The following is a 14,711-nucleotide window of genomic DNA, read 5'->3' as shown; positions in this document are numbered from 1 at the left end:
TGTTCAAACATTATTAAGATTATTCTACTATTTAAAAAATCATATTATGAATTTATATAATTATAAATAATAAAAAAATTAGTAAAATATTATTGTTAGTATATTATAAATCAATTTACCTTTAGTCTGACTTAAATTCATTTAATTAGTAGGTTAAATAAATTAAGTTGAATTCAATCTACATTCATAAAAGTTAAAATATTTTCAAATCAACCTAACTTAAACCCATAATTAATGAATTGGATGAACTCATTATAACTCATTTTGACTTTTCTATCTCGAACCATTATTTCCTTTCCACTGTTTTACTTTTATGACCACTTAATCAAGCGATTTAGTTTTGTTTAACTCTTATATAGATAAAAAGAATTTCCCTGGTACTTATAAGATGCTACTAAAATTATATTGATATAGACAAAGAGTTGAAATTAAGGGAAAGTACAACCTAATATTTAACGCGAATGTTTAAAATGAAATATAATGAGACTAATTGAAGCAAGGAAAGGACCACAAGAAAACAGCATTAAGAGAATACTTGAATTAATGATGAAGTCAGAGCCCATCTCCTCTCCCAAAACTAAAATCATTTTGAAATTTCAATTGAATTTCTGGTGTTGTTAATATGTTGAAATTTTAAAATATATTAATTGACATTAATGTTTTTAAATATATTAAAAAAAATTCTAATATACCATCAATATTAATCAGATTAATTTAATTTTTTTTTTCAAAAAAAAAGAGCATAGACAATGTAAATAAAGAATTTGTGCATTATCATAAAGGGGTTGATATTTTAAACCAATAATACATAAATATTAAATTCTAATTTTTGTGGTTATACCATGATAAAATAATAAAGTTTAATTTAGAATCTCTCATGTTACGTTACCTCATCTCACCCTTTAAACGAACTCTAAATCAGAGTTAGTTGAGTATGTTAATATATATTTTTTAATAATCTATTATAACAATGTAAGATTATTTTAAAAAAAAATATGATTACCCAGAACACGTGGTATTTCCTTAATTTCTCCGCGTCTTCTAAACGAGTGCACCAACCAAGACAACGAACAACCAATCACCTTAGTCTCTGTCCTTGTCTCTTCTACCTGCAAATTCTACTAAACCTTCTTCATCTTTTCTACCCTTAATTGAATCTCACTCAACTCAACCTTCTTTCTCTTTCTCTTCCAAACTTCCATAGCCAAAAGCTCTGAAGAACAACCAAAATTACTTAGAAAAACTACATCGAACATGGGTTCCAATCCCTTGTCTGCATTGACTTCCACAAAGCCTACACCACTCCCAACCCAAGACCAAGACGACCAAGATTCACCTTCATCAAAAGCTCTTCTCTCGTTCAGCACAGATTCTTCCGACTCTTCTTCTCCGTCTTCATCTTCCTCTTCCCACAAAGCCCTCTTCATCATTCTCATCTTCATCACTTGCATTGCCTTATCAACATCCTTCGCCTTCGCTTTTCTCTACTTCTCTTCAAAGCCACCAACACCATCAATCTCTTCTCTCCTCGCCCAGCCTCTCTCCAAACTCAACCGCCCCGTTGTCCTTTTAGTTTCCTCAGATGGGTTTCGATTCGGTTACCAATTCAAAGTCCCAACACCCCACATTTCTCGTTTGATCGCTAACGGAACCGAAGCAGAAGCCGGTTTGATTCCGGTTTTTCCGTCTCTCACTTTCCCTAACCATTATTCCATCGCCACCGGCCTCTACCCTGCTTACCATGGCATAATCAATAACCACTTCAGCGATCCAGTTTCTGGGGAGGCGTTTTACATGGGAAGCCATGACCCCAAGTGGTGGCTTGGGGAACCCTTGTGGGAAACTGTGGTCAACAATGGATTAAAGGCTGCCACTTATTTCTGGCCTGGGTCTGAGGTAAAAAAGGGTCTTTGGACTTGCCCTTTCAATTATTGTCGCCAGTATAATGGTTCTGTTCCGTTTGAGGAAAGGGTTGATACGGTTTTGGGGTATTTTGATTTGCCTGATGACCAGATTCCTGATTTCATGACGCTTTATTTTGAGGACCCTGATCATCAGGGTCATAAGGTTGGTGCCGATGATCCTGAGATCACTGAGGCTGTTGCCAGGATTGATACCATGATGGGGAGGTTGATTCGGGGTTTGGAGCAAAGAGGGGTTTTTGATGATGTTAGTATTATTATGGTTGGTGATCATGGAATGGTTGGTACTTGTGATAAGAAGTTGATTTTCCTTGATGATTTGGCTCCTTGGATTGATGTTCAGAAAGATTGGGTTGTGACACATACCCCTGTGCTTGCTATTCGTCCTCCTTCTGGTCATGATGCATCGGATGTTGTTGCTAAAATGAATGAAGGGTTGAGCTCGGGGAAAGTTCAGAATGGCAAGTTTTTGAAGGTGTATTTGAAGGAGAATCTGCCCAGTCGGCTTCATTATGCAGCGAGTGATCGGATTGCTCCGATAATTGGGTTGATTGAGGAAGGTTTCAAGGTTGAGCAGCAGAGAACGAAGCGCCAAGAGTGTGGCGGTTCTCACGGTTATGACAATGCGGTTTTCTCCATGAGGACCATTTTCATCGGGCATGGTCCTCAGTTTGCTAGAGGGAAGAAGATACCATCGTTTGAGAATGTTGAGATTTATAATTTGGTTACTTCTATCCTAAAGATAAAGGGAGCGACAAATAATGGATCCTCCTCATTTGCACAGTCTGTTCTTCTATCTTCTGCATAAGACTAATGGAGTTTTTGTTGGTGAACAGCATTGCAGATGTGGAACAGAGTGAGTAAAATTCTTGATCTTTAAGCAAATGCGCTCTCAAAGAGTGATGCTACTGAAATTATTCTGTTTGTAATAAGGTAGTTCCAGCTATTTTGTTCAAAATTGTTGTGATCAGCACATAAGAGGTAAAGCTTAGCTTTAACAATGTTGTTTTTTTGGGTATGTAAGTAAATATATACTTGAGATAGGGTGAGATCCCCATTTGGATCTCTAATCACAGATTGCATATAAACAAGGATCCATGGATTTCAGCACTAAACTGTTCACATCTTTCACTTGTTTTAATTTCTGACTTCTCATATTTTCTGGTTCATCTTCTTTACTCATTACTTCATTTGCGCATTTAACTTTATTATGGAGTGAGTTCCCATAAATTTCATCTTCTTAAATTTTAGCAATAGGCAGAGCACTAGTAGCTAAATACGTTGGAAGTCTCACATTCTAATACCAATTTAGAGTATATAATGGATGAAATGTAAACCTTACCTCGATTTTGTGGGATTGAGTTAGACTTAAAATTCACTTCTTAACATAGTATCATAGCTATAGTTAGAATCTATTCTAACGATATTTGTTGTTTGTTGAATTTATTGTTCTACTCCTATCGGGTCGGACCACCTATTAATATATAGTTTTACGTTCGAGATGTATATAAATCGGCACAAGGGATGTGTTATCCAAAGATCTCATAAATTTCATCTTTTTCATTTGAAGTATTACAGAACCTACTCTGATTCCATCAGATCTCATCCATGTTGTTTTCCAACACCAAATGTGTTTTCATGCTAGTTTTTGCATCAGAAGATCACCTAGTAGAAAACGAAAGAAGAATTTAATTAGGTAGTATATGGTTTAAGTTTACTCATTATCAAAATCCTTGTTATTGTGCATATGGAGATTTATGATTATATAGTGTTGTGAAGAACACAGAGGATAGGGAAACTCGTAGATCACATTATCTTGACTATTCAAAAGGTGTTAAATGGAAAATGGATGTGCAAATAAGTGTATCAGTCAAAGACTCTAAATATCCTTTTATCTTGACCTATTTTTCTGCTGCTTTCTTTAGAGGAAAATTTACATATTATTAAAGAAAGATGCTTGCTTGCGAGATGTGCCAAATTCTGAAAGAAAATGCAATATTTTTCAAGACATGTCAAATCCTAATAGCAATATAATGTGAACCACGTGTTTATGAGAGTTCATCTATTATTAGAATCAAAATCAAGGTACAGGTGCTGTTATGTAGTAAGGATATTTATGTAATAACATAAATATCTTAGATATTTTAGACAGTTAAGATATTTATCAAAGCCACTAACCACATTTTTAGGTAAGGTGGTTATTTTTATTTTGCTTATAAATACAGTGACAGGACCAAAGTCCAGGTACGTTCTCTTTATGCTCTAGAGACTCTAGAATAATATCTCAGAGCAGTACCATAATTACTCTCTGGAGAGCTGAGGTTCCATAATTCACATCTGACTTGAGCGTCGGAGTATCTTTGCAGGTACCTCCCCCTCCTTTGGCAAGTATGAAGAGCAACAATTGTAGAAGAGCAAGCGTCCCAGACAGCGTCCCAGACAGCGTCCCAGACAGCGTCCCAGACAGCCAGGAGCAATAAAGACACACCGGACAAATGTACACCGAAACATTTTGGCGCCCACCGTGGGGCCGAGTGTCATCTCACAAAAACCACAAGAGGAGCACTCGGCCTTGATGAATCATTTCTTCGGATAAAGCTACTCCATGGAGACGTCTGCCTCATCGCCACAAGGATTCTCCCCCTGAGCCATTAGCACCACTGTAAGCACCGTTTGCGAAATTGTGCCTCTTTACGGGTCAGACCCAGCGCAGAGAACGCCCCCAGATCAAGTCCATCCATCAGCCACCGTCACGCCACCGGACACCGTTGTCACAGGGGGATTATTAATTCATCCCCACCGCCTCCCAAACACGGTCACGCTGATCCTACGACAGTGGTGGAGACCACCGAACTCCTATCCACGATGCGTCTCAAACAAGAACAACCCACACCAGCACCTTCATTAGCGCCACTCTTCAGATCCCAAAACGCGCAATCTAAACCAACCCCAATTCGAAAACTTCACAACCTCTACTCGCAAAAACAAAACGATCAAAACCACAATTCCAACCAATGAAAATCCAGTTACACCAGGAATCCCTAATTTCCCAATTTTCACAAACCCCAATTCCCAAAATCGGAGAAGAACAGGAACCCTCAAAGCTCCATGTCGCCGCCGTCTTTTCCGATCACAGCGTCGCTGCCCTCGCCATCTGCACAACATTCGAATTTGCGAGCTCTTCACACATGAATCGAAACCCCCAAGATCATAATCGAGACCGAGAACAGAAAAACCCCAAACCGGGCCCTGTCCTGACCACGCATCACCCTCGTGATTCAAAAGCCACTGTCGCGCTCTTATCCTCTTCGGTGTCGCAGCGGTGGCTCCACCTCCGTCATCTCCAAACTCCATCAGGTGCGGCTCAAGCGACAACCACACCAGGGCCATCGCCATCAAAGTTCCACCGCAAAGCCGCTAAACATATCCGCCAAGCCTGGGGACCCCATGGTCTTCGATCATCTTGGATCACAGCTTCCGTCGACGACAACCTCATGATCAGCCGTTACACAGTGTGACTGATTCTAGGGTTTTTTGGGGGTAAAGATGGATTTGACAGAGAAGCGAGAAGAAGACGGTTGTCACCCAGGGACGAACCCTTTCGGCGTCCTGTCAGACCCATTATCCACGTCTTCCGCAACACTCGCGTCATCCACGCGTCATGCGGGTCTGCCTCCACGTCATCCAACCCAATTTCTATTCCCCAAACTTTAAACGCCAGCCGTCCGTTCAACATCTGTACGAGCGTTCGACAACATATGTGTCGAACGTTCAAACAGCTCAGCCTCGCGTACGTCATTGACGTTCGACCTTCGTATACAAACGCTCGACAAACAAAGTGTACGAGCGTTCAACCAACAAGCCGTTCGTCCACCAGCCGTTCGTCCTCACCTTCGTATTCAAACGCTCGACAAACACTGTGTACGAGCGTCCAAGCAGCCCTGCGTTCGTCTTCGCCCTTCGGATTCGAACGCTCGACATCAATGTGGACGAGCGTTCAAACAAGAGATCGTTCGTCCTCGCCCTTTGGATTCGAACGCTCGAAGCTTAGTGTGGACGAGCGTTCAAACAAATGACCGTTCGTCCTCGCCATTCGGACGTGAACGCTCGACAATGCCTGTGGACGAGCGTTCAAGCAATAAGCGGTTCGTCCTGAGGCGCCCCAAGCTCAGCCTCGTGTTCGTCAAGGACGTTCGTTTTGAAATGTCTCAAGCCCGCCTCGTGTTCATCGTAACTTAATTACCTTATTTTATTCATCAACATACATTTATTTTATTATAAATTTATTTTTATTTATGATCAATATAGAACCATCAAAAATATAATTCATATTTCCATAAAGCGTTATCTAAAGACGCCGTAAAAAAAAATTATTAAGTGTCTTCTATTCATTCAGCTATCATATTTTTATTAGTTTTGTGCAGTTCTCATAAAAACCTGTTAGGATCCTTTTTTTCTGCCATAAATTCGAACAATCAATGATACGATATTTTTAAAATATTATCTTCTTACAACAATATTTATTTGAATATAATTCTTTTAAATTTGAAATGTCATACCAGAATAAAATATTAATAACATTTCTCCGCAAAGCCTCCCAGATGAGCAGGACCATCCACGTATCAAATGTTGTTTACACGCGTTTGCTTGCTGCTTTCTCTCGTCATTGCCGCCATCTGACGCTGTTTTGTTTGGTCTCAACATCTGTTTCCCCAAATAAAAATAAAAATCACTTTTTTACTTGAAGATTACCGATGGTTTCAGGTATGACCAGTCTGAATTTCGTTATTTCCTCTAAAATAATTTATCTTTATCTTAAATTTAATAATTATAATTCTTTTTATTATTTTAAATATTAATTAAATAACCTGACTTATTTGTCGTCTCTAATTAAAATAAACTTAACTTTAACGCATTAACAGTCAACGGTTTTCATTTTTCTTACATATGCATAACTAACTTAGTAACTAAGAGTGGTGTATATGCAAATATTTTTAATAAAATTTGGCTAATACTTGTGAATATTTATTATTTGAAAATAAATATTTTAATATTAGTTATAAATGAGTGAAATGTAAATATAGTATTAGTGAATTATTTGTAAGAAGTTAAAATTAAAATTTAATTTATATTTAATTAAAATTAATTATATTTTATTAGATAATATTTAATTAAAATAAATTTATAATTTATATTATATTTTTTCATATCTTTTAAAATTTTATAAAATATATGTAATATTAACATATATCTACAAGTATTTTAAATATTATTTATATATATCATATTCTTATTAATAATTAGGATTACATTGAGTTGAGTCAGGCACGTATAATGTTTAAGGATGACAAAAAAATTTGTGTCTGTAGATATCCGCGGATAAAATTCGCAACGAATAGTTAATATCCACGGATATTTACTATCCGTAAGTTGCGAATAGTGAATATTTTAATATCCGCTTATAAATGAATCGAATGTGGGTATTATATTATCTGTATCCGCAAATATCCGGTTATCGCAAAAAATAATAATAAAAGTTTATATTATATTATATTAAGTTAAATTTAATTAAAATTAACATTAATTTATATTTTATATTAAATTTAATTAAAATTAAATTTTAATTTATATCTAATTTAATTTATATTATATTTTTTTAATTTTATTTTAATATTTTATAAAAATATATTTTTTTAAATATTCGTAAGTATCCGCGGGTTTTAAAATATCCGCAGATATTTTTTAAGCGGATATCCGTGTAGGTAGTGAGTAGATTTTTTTTTATCAGGTCGGGTAGCGGGTAGACACTATCCGTATCCGATCGGATTTAAAAATCTACGGATACTTATTGGCACTCGCAAATATTTTAAAAAAGTATTTAATAAATTTTTAAAATAAAACTTGAATAAAATTACAAAACATTATATAAAATATAGGTTTAATCCTTTAGTACATCCCTATTTATGTACAAATGTCTCAATTGGGTCCTCATTTTTTAAAGTGTATCAAAATGGTCCTTAATTTTGAAAATTGATATCAATTGAGTCCTTTCCGTTAAGTTGGGTGGACGGCGTTAAAAAAATTGATGAGTGGATGCTGAGATGACGAACGGACGCTCGTCCACCAGCGGACGAACGCTCGTCCATCAGCGAACGAACGCTCGTCGAGCACCGAACGAACGGTCGTCCAGTGTGGAACGAACGGTCGTCCAGCAGTAAGAGGTTGACGAGCGTTCGTTTTCTGGTGGACGAGCGTTCGTTCTCTGGTGGACGAGCGTTCGTTCGCTGGTGGACGAGCGTTCGTTCGTCATCTCAGCATCCACTCATGAATTTTTTTAACGCCGTCCAGCCAACTTAACGGAAAGGACTCAATTGATATGAATTTTCAAAATTAAGGACCATTTTGATACACTTTAAAAAACGAGGACCCAATTGAGACATTCGTACATAAATAGGGATGTACTAAATGATTAAACCTAAAATATATTATAAATTAAATTAAATATAAATTAGAATTTAATTTTAATTAAATTTAATCTAATAAAATATAAATTAATTTTAATTTTAATTAAATTTAACTTAATAAAATATAAATTAAATTTTTATTTATATTCTTTTGCAAGTAACATATATTCAGATTACAAATATTATCATACCCACACTCAATGTATTTATAAGTGAATATAAAATCTCCAACGTCAATAATAAATATTCATATAGACTAACTATGAGAATTTTATTTATGGTATTCGCATACGCTACTTTTTTTGTGATATCCTTATTAATAATGCATATTAATATCAGTTTGTTTCCATCCTCAACCGAGTGTTTTGAGTCTCCATTACTTAAAGAACGTGGGGGCTATGTTATTAGATGATGAAAAGATTAATGGTGATATATGAGAAAATGAAGTAACGATCCACAATAGATTAAAAGAGTAAAATATGCCTTATGATAGGAGGAAGTGGACAAAGAAGGTGACTCCAAAATCGTAAAAGAGCTAAGATTTTGAAATGAGATTGTGTGGGTAGAAGAGGTGGTTGTAAAAGAAAATTTGATACCAAGTAGAACACGAGATGGTGCCAAAAAAACGGATCGCTAACTTTATTTATTCAAATTATTAATTTAAACTGAAAATGTAATGATTAAAAAATGGTTTTGCTGACTAAGTTGTGTTTGTGAACAACATCCATTCACCACTCCAATTCGAGAGATTTCCGAACACAACGGCGGCTTCACCACTATCAGCCACCATCAAACCATGGCGACCTGAAACTCGTTTCACAGAAATACCAGTAATTTTTCGGCAATCGCCACTTCAGACTTGAGCAATCGTCATATCCCGTTAGGGTTTGCAGACTCTCCATTGTGGAGCTTGCTTCAGGTGAATAATTTGCAAGTCTTGCTTTGTCCGCGCAATGATTAAGCTTTGTTCCCATAGAAAAAATATATTATCCAAATGGGTATTGTTTGCAAAAATGCACAGCACAAATGAGGCGATTCAGGAGGTTGGAGAAGCGAGCGAGAGAGTGAGCAAGGTTATGATGACGTGTCCCACACTGGCACTTGACACTGCTCTTAATCAAACTGGAGTTAAAGTTTCCCCTGATTTAGTTGAAGATGTTCTCAAACGATTTGAGAATGCGGGCATGTCAGCATTTCGGTTCTTTGAGTGGGCAGAGAAGCAGAGAGGGTACTCGCACAGCATAAGGGCATATCACTTGATGATTGAATCTCTGGCTAAGATTAGACAGTACCAGATCGTGTGGGACCTTGTTAATGCCATGAGGAAAAAGGGCATGCTAAATGTGGAGACTTTTTGCATCATGATGAGAAAGTATGCTAGGGCTAACAAGGTCGACGAGGCTGTTTACACCTTTAATGTCATGGATAAGTACGATGTGGTCCCAAATCTTGCTGCATTTAATGGTTTGTTAAGTGCTTTGTGCAAGTCCAACAATGTGAGGAAGGCTCAGGAGATTTTTGATGCTATGAAGGGTCGATTTGAACCAGACGCGAAAACTTATAGCATTTTGCTGGAGGGGTGGGGAAAAGCTCCCAATCTTCCCCGGGCAAGGGAGGTTTTTGGAGAGATGGTTCATGCTGGGTGTGATCCTGATGTTGTTACTTATGGTATAATGGTTGATGTTCTTTGCAAAGCAGGGAGGGTCGATGAAGCAGTTGAGGTTGTGAAGGAAATGGATGAGAGCAATTGCAGGCCTACATCTTTCATTTATAGTGTCCTGGTTCATACTTATGGAGTGGAGCACCGAATTGAAGATGCTATTGATTCATTCCAGGAGATGGAGAGGAAGGGAATCAAGGCTGATGTTGTGGTTTATAATGCCTTGATTGGTGCCTTTTGTAAAGTAAATAAGTTTAAAAATGTGCGCAGGGTCTTGCAGGAGATGGAGATCAATGGCGTTGCGCCGAATTCAAGGACCTGCAATGTTATCATAAGCAGTATGATTGGTCAGGGACAGACTGATAGAGCTTTTAGAGTTTTCCGCCGGATGATCAAGTTATGTGAACCGGATGCTGATACTTACACAATGATGATAAAAATGTTTTGTGAGAAAAATGATCTGGAAATGGCTCTGCAAATATGGAAGTTTATGAAGTCAAAACAATTTGTTCCAAGCATGCACACCTTTTCTGCCCTTGTCAAGGGGCTGTGTGAAAAAGGTGATGCCGCAAAAGCTTGTGTTGTGCTTGAAGAGATGATAGAGAAGGGAATTCGACCATCACGTATTACGTTTGGGAGGTTGAGACAGTTGCTTTTAAAGGAAGGGAGAGAAGATGTGCTCAAATTTCTTCATGAGAAAATGAATCTTCTTGTCAAGGAGCCTTTACATGATTAAAAAAGGTGAATGCAGTTGGCAACTAGAAACATATAGCAAGCTTTGAATACTATTTTGTTGTCAAAACAGTTTTGTAACCACAGTTTTGTATACTTGGGATCTGCCTATTATGTAATATAGAAATCAGACCGCTTAACTTACTGGTAGACTTTTTCCTTTACTTATTCACTCTGATTTCTGTTATTATAATTTTTTATGTTGCTTCTTTTCATAAGATTTTCCTTTTCCTTTGGCAGATATGCGGATACTGCCAAGTCCTTCCCAAATATAAAATGCATTGATGATCAAACATTGTATGCCATGTCATTGCTGATGAGATCACAAGACCATTATCCACTAGATTTTCGAATGTGACATAATGATGCCCTGCATGTTATAGGGAAAACTTCCTCTAAAGTTAGAATATCTCTAAATTAGCATGGGTGTATTCACCCTTTGAATTTGAGTTAAGATTTTATGCTTGATGATCGATGAAGTTTTATTGGAAGTGAGCGGGGGTTAAAAGTATTTGCTTTGGATTTGTCCCTAGTGAATTGGAAAATATCCTGATTATCATTTAGTGAAGAAAAACCTTGCGCTAGTGGCTGTTCATGATCTCTGACAAATCAGTGATGTCACTTACCCTGCTGGTAAAGCTCCCTTTAAAACTTACTTTTATTGATCGCAGACTTAGAATGATATTCTTAGATTTTCAGTATGTTGTTTCTTTTGGCCTAAATTTTCAGCTGTTAAAATGCCATTTGAGGTGGGTCTGCATTTTATGATGTCACTTTGTTACTAGCTTATGTTGTATATAATTTAATAATGTTCTACATGATACAAATGTGTTAATTTTCTGCAAAACCGGAATCAAATTAAGCATTGTTATTGGGACTAGAAAAATTATTATATTACACTTAGTTGGATTGATTTTAATCCTTGATTAAGATAAAGGTTGAAGTGTAGTTGCACCGGGTTCTCCACTTTGACTCTAAGATCATCCAAAATGATTTTCATCCAGAGTCCTTCACACATTCCTTGAGCAAGGGCTCGAAATTCAGCTTCTGCACTAGAACGTGATACTCTATCTTGCTTTTTGCTTCTCCATGTTACCATACTATCTCCAAGAAATACACAATATCCAGAAGTAGATTTTCTGTCAGTAATAGAACCTGCATAGTCAGCATCAATATATATCTTCATAGTCAATGTGTCTTCTCTTTTGAATAATAGCCCCTTTCCTAGACTTGACTTCAAGTATTGGAGAATTTTGTCAACTGCTTGCATGTGTCTCTCTCTTGGATCATGCATAAATTGACTCACTACACTAACTGCATAAGCAATGTCTGGTCTTGTGTGTGATAGATAAATCAATTCCCCACCAATCTCTGATATTGGGCCTTCTCTACAGGAGCACTTTCTTCACTTCCAATTCTGTGATTCTGTTCTATAGGAACTGTTGAGGTTCTACATCCTATCTTTCCTGTTTCTTTGAGGAGATCAAGAACATATTTCCTTTGGGAGATGAAAATTTCGTTCTTGGAGTAGGCAACCTCTATTCCAAGAAAATATTTGAGTTTTCCTAGGTCTTTCGTTTCAAATAAAGCTGCCAATTTTTCTTTTAATGCCAATTTTTCTGTTTCATCATCTCCTGCAATAATCATATCATCCACATGGACAAGCAATAGAGTGAGTTTACCTGTAGAAGAGTGCTTTATGAAGGAAACCATTGCTTTTGTAAATCTTCCAAACCATGCTCTAGGGGATTGCTTAAGACCATATGATGAGTCAATATTTTGTTCACTTCACTTAGTTTATTATACTAGAATTAATCGGGGAATTGTGCTTAAATGTATGGTATTTTCCCATTTTTCCTAATTGTGCTTAATTTGATCAGAAATTCTTATTTTAATTAATTTGAATGATTTGAGCTAATTATTTGCATTATTAATTGTAGGGAAAATTTCGGAAATACAATTTGGGACATTTAGAGGCTAAATAGTAATCTGAGGAGGTGTGGATTTAAATTATGGGAGTGCACATGGAGATGGGCTTGGTTGGAGAAGCTAAGAAGTGGTGCTGGAAGAAAAAGAGGCTCACGGCCTGCACCCAACAGAAGCACGAGCGTCCAACACTTCAGCGCACGTCCAGCAGCTTCAGCACACGCCCACGACGAGCGTCCAGCAGCTTCAGCACACGCCCACGACGAGCGTCCAGCAGATGGCACGCACGTCCTGATTTGGCTTCTCGCGGATAGCACGAGCGTCCAACACTTCAGCGCACGTCCAGCACGTCCGCACACATCCAGCACGAACGTCCAGCAGAGTGGAAGACAGCGCACGTCCAACACACTCCACAGCGCACGTCCGCACACATCCAGGCCGCACGTCCAATAGTTGCGGTCCAGCACACGCCCATTCTTTCACGCTCCCAGCTGATTCGCATCCAGCGCCTTCTTCCATTCAGCAACAGCGAAGCCACATGGGAAGCAGCGGTGCATCCAGTAGAGTCCAGGAGGCATCACGCGTGAAGGAGCTTCACGGTCCAGCAGAGAAAAGCAGTTTGGGGGTGCACATCCAGCACAGATCCAGCAAGCAGCTACACGCATCAAGGCTTTGTCCAGCAGCCACCCAAGGGGGTCTCTCGTGGTTTGCATTCCAGCAGCCACACGCAAAGAAGAAGCAAGCAAAGAGGTGCTCACGGCCCAGCAAGCAAGACTGAAGCAGCTTCATGCAGTACGGTGGCGAGGAGAATGAAGGTGCAGTGGTCCAGAAGCAAACAGGAGAGAGGAAGCCCACACACTCAGAGAAGGAAATTATTTGTTTATTTGGCAATGGGAATGTTTTTGTCTTCTTCCTTTTTAAAATGAAGCACGTAGAAAGTGGGGTGCAACCTTCCCTTAATTGGATAAAAGTGGAGAACCCCCTCATTCATTATTGGCACGGTCCAGTACGGAAGAAATACTTTAAAAAAATTAATTAAGCATGGGCTGCAACGAAAAGGGGATAAAAGGGGGAGAGAGCCGTGGACTAGAAAAAAAAGCTTCAGTAGTGTAGTGTAGAGTTCCGGAGAATAGTGTAGTGTAGGAGTAGAGAGTAGAGGGCCGTGAGGTGAGACTGCAGAGAGCTGGACAGTGGACCGTGAGGAGGTGCAAGAACAGTAGAAGCTTGTGACTGAGAATGCAGGGCTACGGTTGAAGGCTCACTTCCAGCAAGCATTGATTGAAGCGGTGCAGCACAACGATTTGGTTTCTTTTTCTTCTTTCACGCATGAAAACTTGTTTCTTATATTATATATATTAGAAAACATGTAGATTGAAGTAGTTTTATTAATCACAGTGTTTTACTGTTCGTGCAAATTTTCTTGTGTTGTTTCTGTGATAAGCTTCTTTTAAATGACTATAATATGCCTTTTATTATCTCCCTTTGAGCTCATACGTTGCAAGCTTATAACATTGGATACATTGTCTTTTTATTTATCGCCTTCAAGTTGTTCATGATGGTTTATTTTTGGAGCTGGACGATGATGTTATTGTGGATATTCATTTTGCTTTCTCTACAAACAGTGACGTTTTCAATTTTAGGACATAGTGTTACGTTTTTATTTATGAAGTGTTAATTTATTTTAGAGGTTAGTTTGAATTTTAATTGAGAAATAGGAAGAGCACACTCGGGGTATTTAAAAAAGGATTACGCGTTTATTTTATTTTGATGTCCTTTACCGTCAATTTTTACAGTTTCGAAATTTAGTTCAAACGTTTTTAATTTTGTTTTATTTAATTTCCAGTCCAGTTTAATTTTCCGCATCCAAAAAAAAAATATTCACAAACTCCCCCCACTACGTGTTTGATCTGAGACTGAACCCAAATTGGTCCTAGAGAGACGACCTAGGAGTCACTTCCTAGCACTGTACTGCATTCTTTTATGCACAACTTTTGTGGGAGGTGCGAC

The 14,711-nt window shown here is 37.9% G+C and overlaps 1 protein-coding gene and 1 pseudogene across 4 annotated transcripts; both read left to right on the top strand.

Annotated features, from left to right (window-relative positions):
• The first annotated feature begins 1,057 nt into the window (after positions 1 to 1,057).
• LOC124845738 (nucleotide pyrophosphatase/phosphodiesterase 1-like) lies at positions 1,058 to 3,037 on the top strand. The gene has a single exon (XM_047322895.2). The coding sequence runs from the start codon at positions 1,255 to 1,257 to the stop codon at positions 2,728 to 2,730; it is 1,476 nt and encodes a 491-aa protein (XP_047178851.1). The 5' UTR covers positions 1,058 to 1,254; the 3' UTR covers positions 2,731 to 3,037.
• A 6,048-nt stretch (positions 3,038 to 9,085) lies between these two features.
• LOC124845240 (pentatricopeptide repeat-containing protein At1g77360, mitochondrial pseudogene) lies at positions 9,086 to 14,179 on the top strand (annotated as a pseudogene). 3 transcript variants are annotated; one of them, XR_015783258.1, is made up of 3 exons: positions 9,086 to 10,925; positions 11,019 to 11,411; positions 12,719 to 14,119. The product of XR_015783258.1 is annotated as a pentatricopeptide repeat-containing protein At1g77360, mitochondrial pseudogene, transcript variant X3 (transcript). The 3 variants fall into 3 exon arrangements; XR_015783256.1 differs by having other exon boundaries at positions 9,087 to 10,787; positions 12,719 to 14,179; XR_015783257.1 differs by lacking the exon at positions 12,719 to 14,119 and having other exon boundaries at positions 9,087 to 10,787; positions 11,019 to 11,521.
• The last annotated feature ends 532 nt before the right edge of the window (positions 14,180 to 14,711 follow it).

This window comes from Vigna umbellata, chromosome 1 (assembly GCF_029865625.1).
Source record: "Vigna umbellata cultivar VRB3 chromosome 1, Vumbellata_1.0, whole genome shotgun sequence".
Lineage (NCBI taxonomy): Eukaryota > Viridiplantae > Streptophyta > Magnoliopsida > Fabales > Fabaceae > Vigna > Vigna umbellata.
Note: the sequence above shows the minus strand (reverse complement) of the source record. Positions and strands in the feature narration are given on the sequence as shown.